The sequence below is a fragment of the Biomphalaria glabrata genome, chromosome 3 (genome assembly GCF_947242115.1).
Source record: "Biomphalaria glabrata chromosome 3, xgBioGlab47.1, whole genome shotgun sequence".
In the NCBI taxonomy this organism is placed as follows: domain Eukaryota; kingdom Metazoa; phylum Mollusca; class Gastropoda; family Planorbidae; genus Biomphalaria; species Biomphalaria glabrata.
This window is the reverse complement of record NC_074713.1, coordinates 42,470,915-42,491,920: the sequence shown is the minus strand read 5'-3', so window position 1 is coordinate 42,491,920 and position 21,006 is coordinate 42,470,915. Positions and strand designations below refer to the sequence as shown.

Here is a 21,006-nt window from a genome sequence, read left to right as displayed (position 1 = left end):
CAGAAGCCATTTCTCTACAGAAGAAGTTACGAAAGTTATATAACATAAAACCACAGACCCATATATACTACAATAAACATGGGGATTTGCTCTCTATTTACGATTGTTTTTTTTTTTATTTCGACATATAGTAGACATTGATTTTTTAATTATAGGCCTATAACTTGTTATACAATTTAAAAAAAAAAAGCGTAGGCTTGATATTTTACCAAGAACATTCAACTGTATGGTGATAAGGAAAAGAAATCAACAGATATAAAGGAAACACAGCAGAAAAACACCGAAGAATAAGCTACATCATTTAGAAGTACCGATACTCTAGAAAAAAAAACAGGTTTATACCAAAAACTAAGCTTTCTGTGGATGGTTGATGCGTCCTGGGTACCAAATGAGTTAAGTGGCTTTAAAAATTTAATAGTTCGTTGACCTACCTGTATGGAGCCAGCCATCTGGTTCTATCATGTGATCTGTTGCTTGTTTATCTTTGAAGTAACCGGACATGATCTGAGGACCTTTGACACAATACTCTCCGACTTCTCCTACTCCTAAAGTTTTGTTGGTCACTAGGTCGACAATCTGTGACCAGAGACATTGCCATAATGATGTTAGAATACTGAAGACTTTAAATAAGGCTAGTCTTCGAGTCCGAAGATTACTGCAAAAAGTCTAATTAGCTATCTACTACAACTACTACTACTACTTATAATAATAGTAATAAGGCTTGTCTTCGACTTCAAAAATTAAAAACTAGTGCAGTATTTTACTACGTAGGCCTAGCTGTGACCTACATATTTTTCCACGTCAACCATCGTCTTCTGGAGGTCGGTTTAGGTTCTCTTTCCGTCGTGTACGTGACTGTTCTCGGCAGTAGATTTCCTTTTGGTCTCAAATGTGTATCCCGCTGCCTTTCTAATACATTTCCAGCGCTCTCTCGTTCGGAAGCCGCCGGCTGCCAAGTGCTCTCTCGTTCGGAAGCGGCCTGCTGCCAAGTGCTCTCTCGTTCGGAAGCGGCCTGCTGCCAAGTGCTCTCTCGTTCGGAAGCGGCCTGCTGCCAAGCACTCTCTTCTATGTAAGCTAAAACAAACTGGGCACCTAAGCTAATCTTTACATTGTTTTTGGAGGGGCATCTCCGTTACGCCGATAATCTTTCAGCTCGCATTTGGCAAACGGTCGTCCACATACGGGATAGGTATCCTGCACAGCATTGTTGTCGATAGGGTATCCACTAATACGAGGCTGTTAATAGGGCTATTTATAAACAGGAATTAATGTTCCCTTCAAAACCAAGCGGTTGATGGATGTAAAGTACAACCCTTTCTGCGGTCAGGGTTTAATAAATATTTCAGAGGCCCAGCCGTTTTTGTCCGGCCGCTTATTGCGAACGGGGGTGATCCGGAGCGATGCACGCTTTGTAAATGGTACGACTCAATGATAGAAATGGTCGGTGCCCTTGTGGAATCCACAGACTTGGGGTGAGGAGATCCCGGTTCAGGCGTCTGTTGGGGGAAATCCTTCGCAACGGTCAGCGGGATAATGGAAAGACTTTTGGAGCTCCGATTCCCTAATGGACTTTATCGAAGTTGGCCAATGCGTAAACAAGTGTATCAGTGGCCCAGTACAACGACCAACCGTTTCTGTGACCAGGCGTAACAAGTGTAGGCCTATCAATGGTCCAGTACAACGACCAACCATTTCTGTGACCAGGCGTAAACAAGTGTATCAGTGGCCCAGTACAACGACCAACCATTTCTGTGACCAGGCGTAAACAAGTGTATCAGTGGCCCAGTACAACGACCAACCATTTCTGTGACCAGGCGTAAACAAGTGTATCAGTGGCCCAGTACAACGACCAACCATTTCTGTGACCAGGCGTAAACAAGTGTATCAGTGGCCCAGTACAACGACCAACCATTTCTGTGACCAGGCGTAAACAAGTGTATCAGTGGCCCAGTACAACGACCAACCATTTCTGTGACCAGGCGTAAACAAGTGTATCAGTGGCCCAGTACAACGACCAACCATTTCTGTGACCAGGCGTAAACAAGTGTATCAGTGGCCCAGTACAACGACCAACCATTTCTGTGACCAGGCGTAACAAGTGTAGGACCTATCAGTGGCCCAGTGCAACGACCAACCATTTCTGTGACCAGGCGTAACAAGTGTAGGCCTATCAATGGTCCAGTACAACGACCAACCATTTCTGTGGCCTGGCGTAACAAAAGTAGGACCTATCAGTGGCCCAGTGCAACGACCAATCCCAATTTTTGTTACCATCATTGAGTTGAATTCCCACAACTGAGTGGACGCTGGAAAGCTGTACAAAGTGCAGGGTGTTGGAAACAATAAACTCGTAAGTCCACAAAAGCTAGCACATACTATGGAATAGAACACTATCGTATTGACATGTTTGTGCTAAAAATCTAAATAAAATGGGATGGCGTGGACCCATAACCACAGCTCCTTGATGATAATTGTTTCTAAAAACTAGAAAATGGGAGTGGAGGGTATGGTTCATATCAAATAAGTTTATAGATCTACATGTGAAAATGCTATAGATATCAAATTACCTTTCCTTGGGTATTGGCCACCAAGTTACCGATAGATCCGGGTGTTCCCGTTACATCGACGTTTGTTACTGGTGATGTCTCAGTCAGTCCATAGCCTGAGTAGGAACAAAGGAAATAAACAAGAAAAGCATAAAAATACTTTAAAACAAAAATACCTCCTTTCTACAACAAAGCGATGTTCTTTTAATTACAAATGAATGTTAGATTAGAAAAAAAATGGAACAATCTTTCCCCCTCACCCCCACGGAGAAACAATCCTAGTTTAGTGAATGTATAGGCTATAGATCTACTAGACTTCATACAAATTCCAATAATGCTAATAATAGGCCTTTACATATAGACTTAAAAGTCTATGCGCAGAATGTTCCATTATTAAACTCTAGAATGAATAATGCTTACATGTGGAAATATCCAAAGACGTATAGCCCGGTCATGAGAAGTATTTTCTAGTCTCTATTTTTTGTTTTTACGTTGAAAACTTAGAACGGTCAAACTAGAGTGTTCCCAGTGTGGCCAACGAGCAAGTCATTCTTTTCCCGACGGTATACATCTAATGTTAAATGTATAGGAAAATCGTTAGAGCCGTTTTAGAAATCCGTGTCCAGGTTCCACGAAGTAAGAGTTGAATAGAGGAATTATTACAAGAAGGCTTAATTATTTTTTTTTAAATTCAATATTTAATTTATATTAGGAAGAATGAATGTTTTTAAATTATCAAGAGGCGCACTGACTAAACTATAGAAACAAAAATTTTGAGTTTAATAACTTGGGTATTTGTCGCAAAGAAATAGGTACATATTGTACTGAATTAATTCTTAATGAGTAAGTTTACTTAAATAACTCGACAACGGTTAGTACTAAGTTAGTAGTCTCAGACTACAACGCGCCCATTGCCGACAATAAATGACAAGTATCTAAACCAGAAACCCCATTGGTAGCGAACCATGCTGAGAATTACTCCCTTAGAGCACCTGAAAGGAATCGGGCAGTGAGTTTCAAGGTCGCCTTGTAGCCGTACAAGGAAAGCCCTAAAGCCGCACACGAACCAGTTCTCACTCTATCAAATCCTTGTCCCTATCGTCCTTCATGCTGACCTCGACATTCACACAGAATGACAAGTATCCTAATTATTGGTCTACGTTTGACATCAATAGAAAAGACTAACTACACACACGCTCTCTCTTGTCCCTATCCAGACACATCAATAGAAAAGACTCCCTACACACACACGCTCTCTCTTTTCCCTATCCAGACACATCAATAGAAAAGACTCCCTACACACACACGCTCTCTCTTTTCCCTATCCAGACACATCAATAGAAAAGACTCCCTACATACACACGCTCTCTCTTTTCCCTATCCAGACACATCAATAGAAAAGACTCCCTACACACACACGCTCTCTCTTTTCCCTATCCAGACACATCAATAGAAAAGACTTCCTACATACACACGCTCTCTCTTTTCCCTATCCAGACACATCAATAGAAAAGACTCCCTACATACACACGCTCTCTCTTTTCCCTATCCAGACACATCAATAGAAAAGACTCCCTACACACACACGCTCTCTCTTTTCCCTATCCAGACACATCAATAGAAAAGACTCCCTACACACACGCTCTCTCTTTTCCCTATACAGACACATCAATAGAAAAGACTCCCTACACACACACGCTCTCTCTTTTCCCTATCCAGACACATCAATAGAAAAGACTCCCTACACATACACGCTCTCTCTTTTCCCTATCCAGACACATCAATAGAAAAGACTCCCTACACACACGCTCTCTCACCTTGGTTGATGGTGACCCCGTGGGTAAACCTTTTAGTGAACTCTATGGTAACTTCCGCTCCAAGCGGGGCGGCTCCACTGACGACCTTTTGAAGAGAAGTCAGGTTGAAGGCACTGACCACTGGATGCTTGGCCAAAAATATAATCAGGGGTGGTACCAGCTGGGCCACGGTGATCTGAGAAATGTACAACACATACAATATGAACATATAATCTCTCAGAATCTTGCATTTTTTTAAAAAATGAGGTTCGAAGTTGATCTGAAACGTTTCAGAATTAAGGATGAAATGTTTTTTTATTTCCCTAAATAAACTGCGTTTTGATGTAATCACTTCTCCGAGCCATGCTACCATCTCTCTAACCCATTCAAAAAGTTAGGCCTATTTAGGTTTTTTTTTTTTTTCTGAAGTAAAAGTAGCGCTCGGGGGACATATTTTTATTTCTTTGTAATCAAATAGTTTTATAGAAAAGGACGCTAAATAACATACGGACGGATGGAGAGCTGGTTATTCAGATGCTGATAAATTTTTGATCTTTACAAACTCTGATTCAACACTAAATCTTTTATGCTGAAGTTGCTCTCTAGAAGTAGATGTTTCTGGATAACTCTCTAGAAGTAGATGTTTCTGGATAGCTCTCTAAAAGTAGATGTTTCTGGATAACTCTCTAGAAGTAGATGTTTCTGGATAGCTCTCTAAAAGTAGATGTTTCTGAGCAGCTCTCTTGAAGTAGATGTTTCTGAGCAGCTCTCTTGAAGTAGATGTTTCTGGATAACTCTCTAGAAGTAGATGTTTCTGGATAACTCTCTAGAAGTAGATGTTTCTGGATAGCTCTCTAAAAGTAGATGTTTCTGGATAACTCTCTAGAAGTAGATGTTTCTGGATAGCTCTCTAAAAGTAGATGTTTCTGGATAACTCTCTAGAAGTAGATGTTTCTGGATGACTCTCTAGAAGTAGATGTTTCTGGATAGCTCTCTAGAAGTAGATGTTTCTGGATAACTCTCTAGAAGTAGATGTTTCTGAATAGCTCTCTAGAAGTAGATGTTTCTGAATAGCTCTCTAGAAGTAGATGTTTCTGAAAAGCTCTCTAGAAAAAAATGTCTCTTACCAGAAGCATCCATTTAGTTTGAACGTTTCTCTGCACGAGTCGGTGGAGTGTCTCTCTATGATCATACAATTTTGTTTGGGCCCAGCCCAGCTTGTTATAACGTGAGCTGACAGCAAATTATTTTCTTGCATTTGCTGCTGTTTGCTGCTAGAGAATGGTTTCCCTTCCTGACTGATACTCATGTTTCAAATTAAACATACGCCCATATTCAACCCATTCCAACTCATTAGAATTGATACAACAGATAATGTCCTTAGATCAGTGTTTCTCAAACTGTGTGCCGCGGCACACTAGTGTGCCGCCGAAGATTTGCAGGTGTGCCGCGGGAGTTTTGAGAACGCCACACGTAGAGCGTTATACAGGTCTACCTACTATTAAATTTTTATTTTACTTTGCGATGACATCTCCACTTGCAATGACCAGTAATAGTAGTTGATGGCTCCATAGTGACGGAAAGGGGTGCTAGCTCTTCAGTTTATGGAATTGTCCACTATACATATATTATTATAATGACTCAAATGTAGGCCGCCTTAGCAGACGTACAGCAGTTCTTGAATTGGTAACGATAATAATAAGCGATGTGTTTCATGTAAATTGTTTAGGTGTATGCTAATAATAACAAATTATCAATAAGCGTTATTCATTGTTATCCATGGAGAAATACGTTAGCAAGAATGAAACGTTTATAGCATTAAATGAAAAGCAAGGAACCAAACGAAGGTACAAAGAAGATTACATAGGATATGGTTTCATATCTTCGGGACCTGAAGATTCTCCACTGCCATTCTGTCTGATCTGCAATGCAACTCTGTCGAATGAGGCGCTTGTTCCAATCAAATTGAAGAGGCACTTGGAAACAAAACATCCAGCTGTAAAAGCGCAACCGAAGGAATACTTCGAAAACATCAGGACTCAACAAAATAAACAAGCTTAGAAACTTACGAAGTACCTAAAGCTGCCTGAAAAGGGATTGATTGCAAGTTATAAGGTTGCTCAGTTATTAGCAAAACGCAAGAAAGCACACACAGAGGCTGAATCAATCATTGCACCAGCTTTAGCAATAGTTGTTGAAACTATCCTTAGACCCGATGCCGCCAAAAAAGTTTTAAAAAAGTTCCTTTGTCAAATAATACTATCTCGCGCAGAATTGAAGACTTATCGTCCGATTTACAAGATCAAATCTGCGAACACTTCGACGTGACTGAGGATGAAGTGTTTCTGCTGTGTCTCTTCAAGTTGATGAATCCACTGACGTTAGCGGCAAAGCCCAGCTGCTAGCTTTTATTCGGTTCATAAAGGATGAAAAATGTGTCAACGAATTCTTATTTTGCAAAGACTTACCAACTACGACTAAAGGCGAAGATATTTTTAAGTGGTGAACGAAAACATTTTGCTATTCAAAGTATAGTGGAAAAACTGCGTCAGCGTTTGCACCGATGGCTGTCCTTCCATGCAGGGAAATAGAAAGGGATTCGTCACTCTTGTGCGTCAAGAAAATCCAAATGTATTAGTTGTTTACTGCATGATTCACAGAGAAGCTCTTGCCTTCAAGTCCTTGCCGAAAGATTTGATGTTTGTTCTGGATCAAGTGATTCAAGTTGTAAACTTCATCAAATCTCGACCGCTTGCATCCCAACTTTTCTCAGAGATTAGTGAAGCAATGGATTCAGACTACAAATGCCTCCTGTATTACACCAACGTTCATTGGCTCTCCAATGGAAAAGTGCTAAAGCGTGTCGTCCATCTCAAGGCTGAGCTGATTTCATTCTTGGAGGCTGAAAAAAAAGACTTTGGATTTTCTATTCATGACGAGATCTGGTGGGTTAAGGGGACATTTCTCTCTGATTTATTTGACAAACTAAATTTTCATTGAATTTAAGTCTTCAAGGACCATTGGAAACCATCAAAACTGAAATCATTTGGGGAAAAATTGATTGTCTTCGTGGCAAAGTAAGATCTCGAAAGGACTGCTTTCCTACTTACAATGAATGTGCTTCAAATAAAGAAATCACCCCGAAATTCTGGACACTTTAAAACACCTGCAGTCAGCATTGAAGGAATCATTTCCAACAGTTGGAAGTAATGACTATGGATGGGTCAGCTCTCCATTAGGAAACAATGAAGCTACAAATCTTACATCTGAAGAAGAAGAGCAGCTCATTGATTTAAAAAACGATGCAGTTCTAAAGTCAAGTTTTGCCGAAAAAAGCCTGGATGTGTTTTGGATTTCAATCAACAAGTTATATCCTGCAATCAGTTTAAAGCAATCAAAATAATTCTTCCATTTGCATCTTCATGGTTTTGTGAGTTTGGATTTTTAGCACTGACTGAAATCAAGTCTAAGAAAAGAGAGAGACTTCTTACAATAGACGATGAAATGCGAGTTTGTTTGTCGACTTTGGCGCCTCGAGTAGATCGCATTAGCTCTCAAAAACAGGCACACCCTTCACATTAAATGTAATACTTAGGTCAATTTTTTTTTCTTTTTATTATAAAACAACTGTTGCTCTTCGTGGTGTGCCGCGAAATTTTTGTAGTTTTTTTACTGTGCCGGCAGACAAAAAAGTTTGAGAAACACTGCCTTAGATAAAGATTGCAATCATATGCTTAAATGAAATACAAATCTTCAGGTTGGCAACATTACCTGGCAGCTTTCAGCCATGAAAGTCATCCATATGTTGAAAGAACAAAAGTAGTTTTTCTAATGCGATATATCACAATAAGTACTTTTATTCAAATCTTGTAAATTAAGTGGATACCTACTATAAGTACTTTTATATTAGGTATATATTTAATACCTTACAATATACAAAACGGTTATGATCGTTTTTACATTGTTATTTCAGTTTCTCTTTTGTTTCAACCTCTCTATTTAAAAAACCATATCAAACTAAATGTTTGATTGTTTTTTTTTTTGTTTTTTTTTATAAGAGCGAATTAAAAAATAAGGTTCACCTTTTTACCCTGAAGACATTTCAGAAACGTTTCCGGTTCAAATTTTGGAAGAAATGTAATTGCTGCCCCGCTGAAGAGAACTGAAAACTGGACCGCAGTCATGCCATAAATATGATACAAGGGCAGTAATCCAAGGGCTCGGTCTTCAGTACTTACGTGTATACTTGTGCTGAATGAAAGCAAATCAAAACATGTCCAACATTAGGCTACTCAATGTTATTGGTGGATAGGAAATGGAGTTCATTTTTGAGCAAAGAATGAATAAACTCTTTAACATAGCTTAATCTAAACACCACATGAAAGAATAAGGCCTAATTATGAAATACTAGGGCTATGGGTTGTTAACACTCCACAGAAAGGATTCGATCTAAAGAGTTGTGAGTAAACATAGACCTGTAACAGCAGACGACAGCGGCACTAGGACACAGTAGATATTGAAAGAAGAAGGTGAAAAAAAAAGATGATGAACAGACAAAACTCCGACGAGGATGCCAGCCACGGACCTCCAACTTGGCAAAATCAGCTAGTGCCACGTTGTTACGCTATCCGCCTAAATCTCGACCACATTCTTTCTACATTAGTTTTCATAACAGAAATTGAAGGTTTCGTCAAGAGATAAAGACCTTCTTGAAATTCATTTTTCATATGGCTTTAATAAGGGTAGCATTGACACAAATAAAACAGACACAATCCATTTAACACTACTGACTTAAACGGTTCTTTTTTTTTTGAGGACCTCGATGGGCAAGTCAGATGTAAACTTAGTGTCTGGTCGCTGCTAGGCGATGTGGCCGTGGTTCGTATCCTATCCATGTCTCGTCTTATTTTCTTTATCGTTTCTCAATAACTATTGTATCCCAGTGCTATTGTACCCCAGTGCTATTGTATCCCAGTGCTATTGTATCCCAGTGCTATTGTATCCCAGTGCCAGTGCAATTGTATCCCAGTGCAATTGTATCCCAGTGCAATTGTATCCCAGTGCTATTGTATCCCAGTGCTATTGTATCCCAGTGCTATTGTATCCCAGTGCTATAGTATATTAAGTAAATATCAACACTAAAGAAAATAGTATCAAAGTAAAAAGTTGACATGAAATGTTTGCAAAAATTAATTAATTAAAAATAAAAAATAGAAACATTGAATAGGCGTACAGTGCTTGTAAGACATTGGCCAAACAGTTGTAGTGGGTTAGCATAACGCCTTTGGGCATCCCAGTGGTGCCACTGGAATAGGGCAGAATGAAAACGTCCTTGACAGGATCAATGTCAACGTCTGGACACGTGGTTCCATCTCCTGACAAAAGAGTGTCAAAGGGTTGGTATCCTTGCGCCTCGCCAAAAACAAATAGATCCTGAATTCAAATGAAACATGGTACATCCGAATTTCATATTTTAATATATATGTATAAAGCAATCATAAAGAATCATAAAGAATAACGAACTTTTGTTTGTAACAATAAAGATAGTTAAAATGAAAAAAAAAAGTGTCATAAAATTTTTTAGCGACCCCCCCCCCCTTTTTTTTTTTAGGGAAAACGCGGTTTTGGTTTTGTGGACATTTGTGCAGTGCGTCGGTCTTATAGTCCGTCGGTCTTATCCATTCATTTCAAAAACTAAGAATTTCTAAGTATACATATTATCGACACTAGAGAATAACATGGTGTGTGAGTACAACTGATCCGACTGAGGGTCATTCTAAAGTATATGTGCAACACAAACTCCCTTCTCTACAACTTTTTGTTTTTGTATAGGTGATACACCATCATGGTAAGATTTTTGTTTTGTTCCAGAAATAGTTTGTTATGTGATGCTGCCTATTGTTGCCAAGTCTAGAGTAAAAAAAATAAGGAAAAGACATAATAGGTTATTATGGGTTAAACCATAGATATTGAAGGGTTTAGGTTAAAACTGATCATGCAGAGAAATTAGGAAAGTATGATTTATTCAATTTTTAAATTTGTATAAATCTGGAGAATATTTTTATTACATATTTCTAACTATTATTTTTTATGCTCGACCTTTGGTACTTAATTTTAGCGGCCCCCGAAAGGTGAAAAGACGCTATTAGTTTTGTGTGGAATGTCTGTCCGGCTGTCCGTCGGTCCCGTTTAGATCTCGTAAACTAGAAAAGATAGTGAAAATCCGACATCACAATATTTTAGATCATTCAAAGTTCTAATGCAACGGCTACTTTTTTTTCTGAAAGCGAAAAATTTAAAGCTATTTAGTATGCATTATAAGTTAGACCTAATTTAAAACGAATAGTAATCTTGTAAACTACATTCTTCCTAGCCATTGTTACAAGCCACAATGCAAATTTAAAAATTCGATAAAGAGATTGATCCTTTTCAAAACAATTACATCAATTATAACACTTCAGTTAGGCCAGGGGAGGCGCGGTAGCTAAGCGGTAAAGCGCTTGGCTTCCGAACCGGGGGTAACGGGTTCGAATCCTGGTGAAGACTGGGATTTTCAACTTCGGAATCCTTGGGCGCCTCTGAGTCCACCCAGCTCTAATGGGTACCTGACATTAGTTGGGGAAAAGTAAAGGCGGTTGGTCGTTGTGCTGGCTACATTACACCCTCGTTAACCGTAGGCCACAAAAACAGATAAACTTTACATCATCTGCCCTATAGACCACAAGGTCTGAAAGGGGAACTAGTTAGGCCAGGTTCACATCTAACTTTGCATTCACGTGCACCTATCCTTTGATCTGCTGGACCACTGGGGCACTACACAAGATTTGTCAACCTTCTTTCTCCATTCTTATCTCTCATTTGTCTTTGATATAATTTCATTCCGATGTTCTTTTTGAAAATATTGAAGCCTGCCTAGGTGGACCACTTCGGGGGCCGATTTTGAGTTTCTGTTTCCACACAAACTGTCTTTGTAACCTTGTTTTGTTGTTGTTGTTTTTTAGCTTTTCGCTTTCAGATTTTTTTTTATTGGTTTTAATTGTTTTCAAAGTACTTGCTTTAAAATGAATGCTTTGTCTCTCAGTTTGCATGGGGCCAACATTGTCACGCATTTTGTCTGATTAAACGTTTGGACAGGGCCTATCTATGTTAGAATCAGTCTTCATATGACTTTTTCAAAACTCACTTTCACTTTGTGGGGGTGACTTTTAATGTCCAGAGCTGACTTGACGGTCCCAGCGAAGAATGGAATGGTGAAGATTGCTTTACACTCACTGTGACTGATCTGACAGCTCAACTCCTCTGTATAAAGTCATCAGAAAATGTTCAAATTGACATTAATTAAAGTAAAGTTAATAATCGAATCTATTGCATGAAAAACATTATGTTGTTCGTTGCATTTTATTTATAGGTTTTTAATTCAACTTGTCTGAATTCTCTTTTCCCCTATAATAATATAATTGAAATAGACAAAAAAAAAAGATTAAAATATACTTGAAATAAAAACAACAACAAAGCCACATTAAGTGTAACTGTATCAATTAGTTTGGAACAGTCATGTCATTAAATGTGTAATAGATCTAGACTAACAATACTAAATCTGTGCGATTAGAAATACTTCTACCAATTCTTTTTGTTTAGCGCTATTTCATGCTTTTAGCTTTCTCAATGCGCTATGATCCTATCACTTGTCTGGACCAGTTTGGGGGAGGGGGGGGGAGAGATTGCTTATCTGGATGAATTTTTATTGTGGTCGCTTTTTAAATGTATAAAAAAAAAGTTTGTAACTTTTGTATTCAAACTCAGGGCTCAAGCCAATTCAAGGAGACTTATTTAACTTATACCACTACATTGTCAAGTACTATTCTTTCCTTTGTTTGATATCAAACATAATAATTGACTTATTGGTTATTTTTTTTTATTTATTCTTGTGTTGTCAGGTACTAGAAATAGTTCTGAGAAATTTCACCTGGATCCAAGCTTTGTAAAAGAAACAAATAAAACGACTGAAAACCTATCCCTGAAACTACCAGTGAAAACTTCTAATGAGTCCTACAAGATCGAATCGGTTAGGTTAGAGAAAACAATCACACTTAGTTCAAGCAGTTTAACAAACTATTCCCACGATCTTTTCTTTGAAACTGTAGGTCACTGACATATATATTTCCAAGTCAATGCTGTAAATTGACCAATAGAAAAGTTTTAGCCAGCATGCCGTGTGTTTGGTTAAATCTTAGAGAATAAAATACTAACGAATTAGTGCCAACTACAACATGAGCATATTTTTGTGTATTAGATATGATAAACGTTTATTATGAGAAAGTTGATATGAACTCACTCCATCTCTGTGTCTGTCTGGCAGGAGTCTTTTACACGTGTGTTTTATCCCACTTCCCAGTCTCGGGTCAAGTTGAAACTTTGCACAATTATTTAATGTCGAAGACAACACATGAATCATTAAAGAAAAATAAAACAATTAGTTAATTGATTTAATTATTGTTAATTAATTAATTCATAATTTAGTGTTATATAGAAAAGAGAAATGACTCTTGGAGTATTGAGAGAAGTTGCAGCCACTTATCGTTTCGTTCCCTTTTATCAGCTTTGTTTTCTTCTTTTAAGTATTTTAAACTTTTTTTTTTTTTTTTTTTGCTTTTATCCCCCCCAGACTTGATACCTGCTGTGTAGGCCGGGTTGGCAGCGCTGAACCAGACACCGATTGTAGAACAGGCTAGCATCAGTACAGTGTAGTCGATGTGGTTTGGGGAGAAGGCCAACACTACGTCTCCTTTACGATAGCCCATGTTGTAAAGACCACGAGCCACTTTGATCGACTTCTCTTTCAGTTGCTGGTATGTGTATTTCCTTCCGGTCAGAAACTCATCCTGCGAAGTTAGGCATAGGCCTACATTGAACATAGGTCATTAAAACAATATAGAATTATAGATGTCGCTATCAGTAGGGTACTTTTTAGTTTCTTCACACCATTCAAATGTTACCTTACTAAAAGATAAAGTATAATAGTAGGCAGTTACACATTCTTGCCAGGTATGACATAAATAATGTTAAAGCCAAGAAATTGTTAGTTGTATTGTTGTTATTTTAGTAGAGAGAGCGAGTGTCTACCAATACAACATAAACTTATTGAAGGGAGGAAGTGTCCACCAGAGTGTCCATCAGAGGGTCTACCAGAGTGTCCATCAGAGGGTCTACCAGAGTGTCCATCAGAGGGTCTACCAGAGTGTCCATCAGAGGGTCTACCAGAGTGTCTACCAGAGTGTCTACCAGAGTGTCCATCAGAGGGTCTACCAGAGTGTCTACCAGAGTGTCCATCAGAGGGTCTACCAGAATGTCTACCAGAGTGTCCATCAGAGGGTCTACCAGAGTGTCTAACAGAGTGTCCATCAGAGGGTCTACCAGAGTGTCTACCAAAGTGTCTACCAGAGTGTCTACCAGAGTGTCCATCAGAGGGTCTACCAGAGTGTCTACCAAAGTGTCTACCAGAGTGTCTACCAGAGTGTCCATCAGAGGGTCTACCAAAATGTCTACCAAAGTGTCTACCAGAGTGTCTACCAAAGTGTTTATCAGAGTGTCTACCAAAATGTCTACCAAAGTGTTTATCAGAGGGTCTACCAAAATATTTATCACAGTGTCTACCAAAATGTCTACCAAAGTGTTTATCAGAGTGTCTACCAATACAACATAAACTTATTGAAGGGAGGAAGTGTCTACCAAAATGTCTACCAAAGTGTCTACCAAAATGTCTACCAAAGTGTCTACCAAAATGTCTACCAAAATGTCTACCAAAGTGTTTATCAGAGGGTCTACCAAAATGTCTACCAAAGTGTTTATCAGAGTGTCTACCAATACAACATAAAATTATTGAAGGGAGGAAGTGTCTACCAAAATGTCTACCAAAGTGTCTACCAAAATGTCTACCAAAATGTCTACCAAAGTGTCTACCAAAGTGTCTACCAAAGTGTCTACCAGAGTGTCCATCAGAGGGTCTACCAGAGTGTCCATCAGAGGGTCTACCAAAGTGTCTACCAGAGTGTCTACCAAAGTGTCTACCAGAGTGTCTACCAAAGTGTTTATCAGAGTGTCTACCAAAATGTCTACCAAAGTGTCTACCAAAGTGTCTACCAGAGTGTCTACCAAAGTGTCTACCAGAGTGTCTACCAAAGTGTTTATCAGAGTGTCTACCAAAATGTCTACCAAAGTGTCTACCAAAGTGTCTACCAGAGTGTCTACCAAAATGTCTACCAAAGTGTGTACCAAAATGTCTACCAAAATGTCTACCAAAGTGTCTACCAAAGTGTCTACCAGAGTGTCCATCAGAGGGTCTACCAAAGTGTCTACCAAAGTGTCTACCAAAGTGTCTACCAGAGTGTCTACCAAAGTGTCTACCAGAGTGTCTACCAAAGTGTTTATCAGAGTGTCTTCCAAAATGTCTACCAAAGTGTCTACCAAAGTGTCTACCAGAGTGTCTACCAAAGTGTTTATCAGAGTGTCTACCAAAATGTCTACCAAAGTGTCTACCAAAGTGTCTACCAGAGTGTCTACCAAAGTGTCTACCAGAGTGTCTACCAAAATGTCTACCAGAGTGTCTACCAAAGTAACTAAAAGAGTGTCTACCAAAGTAACTAAAAGAGTGTCTACCAGACTCAATGTTAGACGACAGATTCTAATGAAACTTCTATTAGTAATATGTAGTGAAAGAAACTATTTTGCTTTAAAATAAAAGGTCGGTGTCAAAGATAGCAGAAACTCACACCCCATTTATGCCCATAGAGAAAGTGATAAATAAATGACAAGAAGACTACTTCACAATGTTATAAACAATCCCCGACAACTTGTTTCTGACTTCTTTGAGATCCCTACATGCTCCAAGCCTCTAGGTTACAGGCTGTTAAAGTTCCAATACACAGATAGTCATTGCAGGGAAAGACTTGAAGGATAGAATACTCACGACTGCTGTCTGGTCTTTGAACAAGTCACACTTCTCAAAGAGGTACTGATGGAATGGTACATTGGTTGGGATTTTAATGTCGGGGATGTGACTTTGAAGGGTGTTGTCTGGCGTCACGGTTGGCTGAGCGGCCATGTGACACGTGGAACTAGAAATCTGCTGTGAGAGGACACAGGCGCACGGACTCCTGGCCAACAGAGACTGGCTGTTGACGTAAGACTGAACCAGCAGACGTTGAAGTTGTTTGAACATGGTCGTACTGGATCTGAAAGAAATATAAGGATACAACTCATAAAGATGTCAACTTGAGGAAAGGAAATCCTTGCCTGTCTGTTGCCAATGTAGATTGTTTTTAAAAAAAACGTTTTCTGGTGAAATCAAAGATTTATTTTAAAATTATTATTTTAAGGACCATACTACAAATGTCTTTAAATTAATTTCAGGTCCTCGCAAAGATCAAAATGGCAGCGTTACAAACAATTTAAGCTTTTGAAAATTGTTTCAATACCTAATATAAAACCTATATATATAATTCTCTTCATGTTTCAACAATTCCCTATAGCATTGACATATCATTGAGAAATAACTCTTTTATTTCCGCAAGTCGGACTAGAGTTACCCCACGTAACACTCGCAGCGAAAAAAAAAGAGGAAAAAAAAAGGGGGGGGGGTAGAAAACAAGCAATCTTCTCTGTATTTTGGCAGGGACACGGATAATAAGTGAAAATAAGAGTATTAGAAAATAAATTCGTCTTTGCATTTTATTCATTCTTTACTACGTACAGAATTACTTTACAAGCCTTGCGTGTAGCAAAGTCATACAGTATATCATAAAAATTTTATGTTTCCTACATAGATCACCCTCAGTAGTAAGAATTACAAAATGTTTCAATCTATCTTCGAGAATTGTTGACATCAAGTAATTCTTCATTGGTTTGAGGCGCGAAAAGCTTCTTTCACCAGATTCCACAATTACGGGCATTGTATAATGCCGTTTTTTTATCTCGCGTCCGAAAGGCGTTTACCATATTAAATGACACCGCCAAATTGCAATTTTGTCAATATTTCAGGAGATGTGTATGAGTTTGCAAAAGATTCTAATAATTTCCGGAGATTTCCAAGACTTTTTCGTATGTTTTGCAATTTCAGGAGATTTCCAGGAGCTCCTGGTAAATCAGGAGGCCGCGTTAAATCTGTTTTAAGTTATAAAATTTAATAACTTACACCTAGAATTAGCATGGGGCCTAAGAAAGTGCGGGGCCCACTGCGGTCGCATAGATTGCTGTTCCCTAAGGCCGGCACTACAAAATAGCGGCGTATGCTACGCCGTGGGTAGACTAGTACCTAATATTTGCTGAGCTGTTTTCATGTTCATTATATTCGGTACATCAGTTTTCTTTTCAGCTCTTCCGCCTTTGTCGACCATTTTAGCGTTACAACTAACCCAGCCTTTACCCAGGAAACCTTTATCAGTTAAAAGTCACTGAAATGTAATGATCTTTATAATTTCTACACGTAGCTAATGATGTTTTCTTTACCACTTGCTATGTACACCTATTTTACTTGTAGCTAAGAACCCTTACTTTACTTGCAGCTAAGAACCCTTACTTTACTTGTAGCTAAGAACCCTTACTTTACTGGTAGCTAAGAACCCTTACTTTACTTGCAGCTAGAACCCTTACTTTACTTGTAGCTAAGAACCCTTACTTTACTGGCAGCTAAGAACCCTTACTTTACTTGCAGCTAGAACCCTTACTTTACTTGTAGCTAAGAACCCTTATTTTACTGGTAGCTAAGAACCCTTACTTTACTTGCAGCTAGAACCCTTACTTTACTTGTAGCTAAGAACCCTTACTTTACTGGTAGCTAAGAACCCTTACTTTACTTGTAGCTAAGAACCCTTACTTTACTTGTAGCTAAGAACCCTTACTTTATTTGTAGCTAAGAACCCTTACTTTATTTGTAGCTAAGAACCCTTACTTTACTTGTAGCTAAGAACCCTTACTTTACTTGTAGCTAAGAACCCTTACTTTATTTGTAGCTAAGAACCCTTACTTTATTTGTAGCTAAGAACCCTTACTTTATTTGTAGCTAAGAACCCTTACTTTACTTGTAGCTAAGAACCCTTACTTTACTTGTAGCTAAGAACCCTTACTTTACTTGCAGCTAAGAAACAGTAGACCTACTGTTGACGTCTTAAGCTACAGGTTCTAGATCTACTAATGGCTACTAGTAGGCCTAATGTAAAGTAAGACCACAACTGTGGGATTTCACTGGGAACTACACTTAATCTATATGCTGTTTATAGAATTTTGTAAAAAAAAAAATTCAACTCGCCACTAATTTGAAGCAACTTAAAATTTACTCGGTTATCGCATAATTACGATAATACGGCTGACTACCCCATGTTGGCTCTAGACCTAGATATAGTCTCCAGCCAAATTTACATATTTTTTTTACTTTGAAAAATTATAACAGTCAAACAAGAGTTTCCCCTGTGTAGCCAACGAGCTAGTAATTCTTTCCTCTGCGATATACATCAACAGTTAAATTTCTAGGAAATTCGTTAGAGCCGTTTTTGAGATCAGTTGTCCGCCCACCAACCCAGGCTCCAGGTTCCATGAAGGACAAACTTGAATAGAGGAATTGTAAAATATACAGTCAAATGACCTAAATGGTGCAATATCTAATAAAACGCAGATATACATATAAACATTCAGAACAAATCGGTATTAACTACCAAAGATCGCGAGTCAAAAATTTCTTTAATCTTATCTGAAAATCTGCTATGACAATTATTTTTTTGTATAATACCTGATAACATGTTAGGAGCGGTAAGGTTATGTAGTATAGGGATTCTCAAAATAGAAAACTGTTGCACACAATTCTTTAGGAATAGAACCATTAAAATAACTGTGAGAGAAAAGAATGAAAAAAAAAAAAAGATTTTAGTCTAAAGCTTTATGCGCCCCAGTCTACCCTACTCTAAAATGGTACCTGACATTAGTTGGGGAAAGAAAAGGCGGTTGGTCTTTGTACTGGCTATAGGACAACTCCGTGATCCGTTTTCCACAGAACCAGATGTCCTTTACACCCTGTGTCTCATAGATGGCAAGGTCTGAAAGGGAGAACTTTACATTACATACTTAGTAATCATCTGACACATTTAGAACTCAATTCTTTTCGATTGATTCACGCAAATGTATGGCAATGGCAAGTTGATAAAAATGAAAAGAATAAAGAAAAAACATGTTTAGGCTAAACTACCATTTGTTTAGGTCAGATTTGACGAACTTATACAGGGTATAGAGCCGTTTTCTATCAGCACACAGTGTGTATTTACTTGTTAGATGTGCTTGAGTTTTTTACATTTCTTAATATACAAAGGTGGAGTGGGGAGCATAACTGTTTTCTTTGTAAATTTGAGGTCGTAAAACTATAAATGTTGAAATTTTGGTTGTATAGTCCAGTGTTTTTACCACGGCATGGTCAGATGTTTAGACTAGTGCCTGGTCGGTCAGATTATAGACTAGTACATGGTCAGATGTTTAGACAAAAGGTACGGGCAGATGTATGGATTAGTGCATGGGTAGATGTTTAGACTAGTGCCTGGTCGGTCAGATTATAGACTACTGCCTGGTCGGTCAGATTATAGACTAGTACATGGTCAGATGTTTAGACTAATGCCTGATCGGTCAGATTATAGACTAGTACATGGTCAGATGTTTAGACAAAAGGTACGGGCAGATGTATGGATTAGTGCATGGGTAGATGTTTAGACTAGTGCCTGGTCGGTCAGATTATAGACTACTGCCTGGTCGGTCAGATTATAGACTAGTACATGGTCAGATGTTTAGACTAATGCCTGATCGGTCAGATTATAGACTAGTACATGGTCAGATGTTTAGACTAGTGCCTGGTCGGTCAGATTAAAGACTAGTACATGGTCAGATGTTTAGACAAATGGCACGGGCAGATGTATGGATTAGTGCATGGGTAGATGTTTTTTAGTCTAGTCTTTAGTAAACATTGACCACTCAGATACAACTGATGCAGTAGACTAATAGTTTACTGAAGTTGTAAGCAAAAATAGTAAATCAAGTTGGTTCAAACTTTTCATAATTTTAGGAACCTTTACAACTCACGAGAAACCTTTGGCTATAGGGACACTTCAAAAACAACAACACTTTGTTCGGAACCGCCTCCCTCCCCATTATAAGACCATTAATAAATCTTCGTCTGTATGAATTATTTCAAATCAGTGAAAGAAAAATCATAATTGTTGTCTTGCTCTTAATTTAATGACTATATAAATACATGTTGTTATATTATACCCGTGGGGGAGAGAAAACAAATAGTTTTTATATAAGTTGAACAATTATTGTGAGTATAGCTCACGTACAGATTTAACAAGTGTGGAAGCTCTGATCTAGTTTTCATGATTCCCGCCGTGACCCGACACACACTGATTTCAACTAAATGTATTGAACATACCTTGGTACAGTTTCCGACCTGACTGACCCACTTCTACTTGCTATATTTTCACGTACTGTGACGTAGACAAGTGTACTTTGACCGAAGGCGTTGTCAGATAACTGTGTTTACATTGCATTGGTCCAGTTATGTAATCTAGACCAGGAAAAAGTCGGATATCTGGAACTAGCCTTTACTTTTCACTAAAACGATACGAACTAGATTCCTATAGAATTCCGTAGTTGTTTTCTTTTCGATGTTCGCTTGAATTATTACATCGCCTAGCAATCTCGGCTTATCACACACATCTATTATATCTTATATAACACAGACGTTACTTTAAAAAAGAAGACGATTAGGTCCTACACGTCATGAATCTAGTCATGCAAGTTAACCGATGACTTAAATTCTGCCAAGTCTGGCTGGCTCAGGCAACCTATTCCATGCTCTAATTGCTACTTTACTTTTATGTCTTCTCTCCTGAAGGCTTTCTATATTTACCTTACCTACCTATCCCTTAGTCTGTTGGACCGTTGGGGCACCAGGCAAGATTTGTCGACCGTCTTTCTCCATTCCTCCCTTTTTTTGCCTTGTTTAGAACCTCTCTCAATGGCAGGCCCGTTTTTTTTTTTTATTAAAGGTTTTACTCTAGTCAAATGTGAATATTCGTTTGTTATGAATCTAATTGCTTTATTTTGTGTCTTTTCCACTTTTTAAAAATGTTTTCTTGAGTTGAGGGGTCCCAGGGGATGCATATTCTATTCTTGGCCTAACCAAGATTAAATATTTTAGTTTTATTTTCTTATTTGATTTATAGAAGTTTCTTTTAATTAACCCTAATGCTTTGTTTGATTTTTTAATATTTCCATCAATATGGGGATTCCATGACAGTTTTTCATTTATTATAACATCTAGGTATTTTGAGTTTTTAGCCTGTGTTACTGGTTTACCTTATATAGGATTAGTGGAATTTATTGTTTTAGTTTTACTCTTAATATTATATAGTCGGGCACATAAAAAAGGTGAAAAACGGAAACATAGCACATTCCTTAGTTCAAAGTTCACAGGGCAAACTTTGTGATGTGTCGTCTGCTAGTTGTTAGACTGCTGAGAAAACAACACCAAACGCTTTTTTTTTCTATAACATTTTACTAAAACTTATCAGGTAATAATTTATGTAGATATGTTACTCTTTAAGTAGGCCTATCTCAGCGACCGTCTAGAA

General features: G+C 38.3%; 1 protein-coding gene and 1 long non-coding RNA gene across 4 annotated transcripts in view; one reads left to right on the top strand and one right to left on the bottom strand.

The window, feature by feature from the left end:
- Positions 1–21,006, bottom strand: part of LOC106055372 (uncharacterized) — a 27,844-nt gene that overhangs the window by 3,983 nt on the left and 2,855 nt on the right. For 2 of the 3 annotated variants that reach the window (XM_013211595.2, XM_013211596.2), the window contains exons 2-9: positions 15,309–15,573; positions 13,017–13,224; positions 11,526–11,641; positions 9,576–9,775; positions 8,425–8,593; positions 4,364–4,538; positions 2,568–2,662; positions 432–576 (exon numbers count right to left, since the gene is read on the bottom strand). In XM_013211595.2, coding sequence (XP_013067049.2) covers positions 432–576; positions 2,568–2,662; positions 4,364–4,538; positions 8,425–8,593; positions 9,576–9,775; positions 11,526–11,641; positions 13,017–13,224; positions 15,309–15,560 — 1,360 coding nt within the window. In that variant the 5' untranslated portion in view covers positions 15,561–15,573. Of the gene's footprint in view, positions 1–431; positions 577–2,567; positions 2,663–4,363; positions 4,539–8,424; positions 8,594–9,575; positions 9,776–11,525; positions 11,642–13,016; positions 13,225–15,308; positions 15,574–19,802; positions 20,044–21,006 lie in introns of those variants that run through there. The other variant, XM_013211597.2, reaches the window with a different exon arrangement.
- The window catches only part of LOC106055377 (uncharacterized), an 11,752-nt gene continuing 11,636 nt past the window's right edge, over positions 20,891–21,006 (top strand). The window contains exon 1 of the long non-coding RNA XR_008777158.1: positions 20,891–20,946. This is a non-coding gene — a long non-coding RNA (uncharacterized LOC106055377). The remainder of the gene's footprint in view (positions 20,947–21,006) is intronic.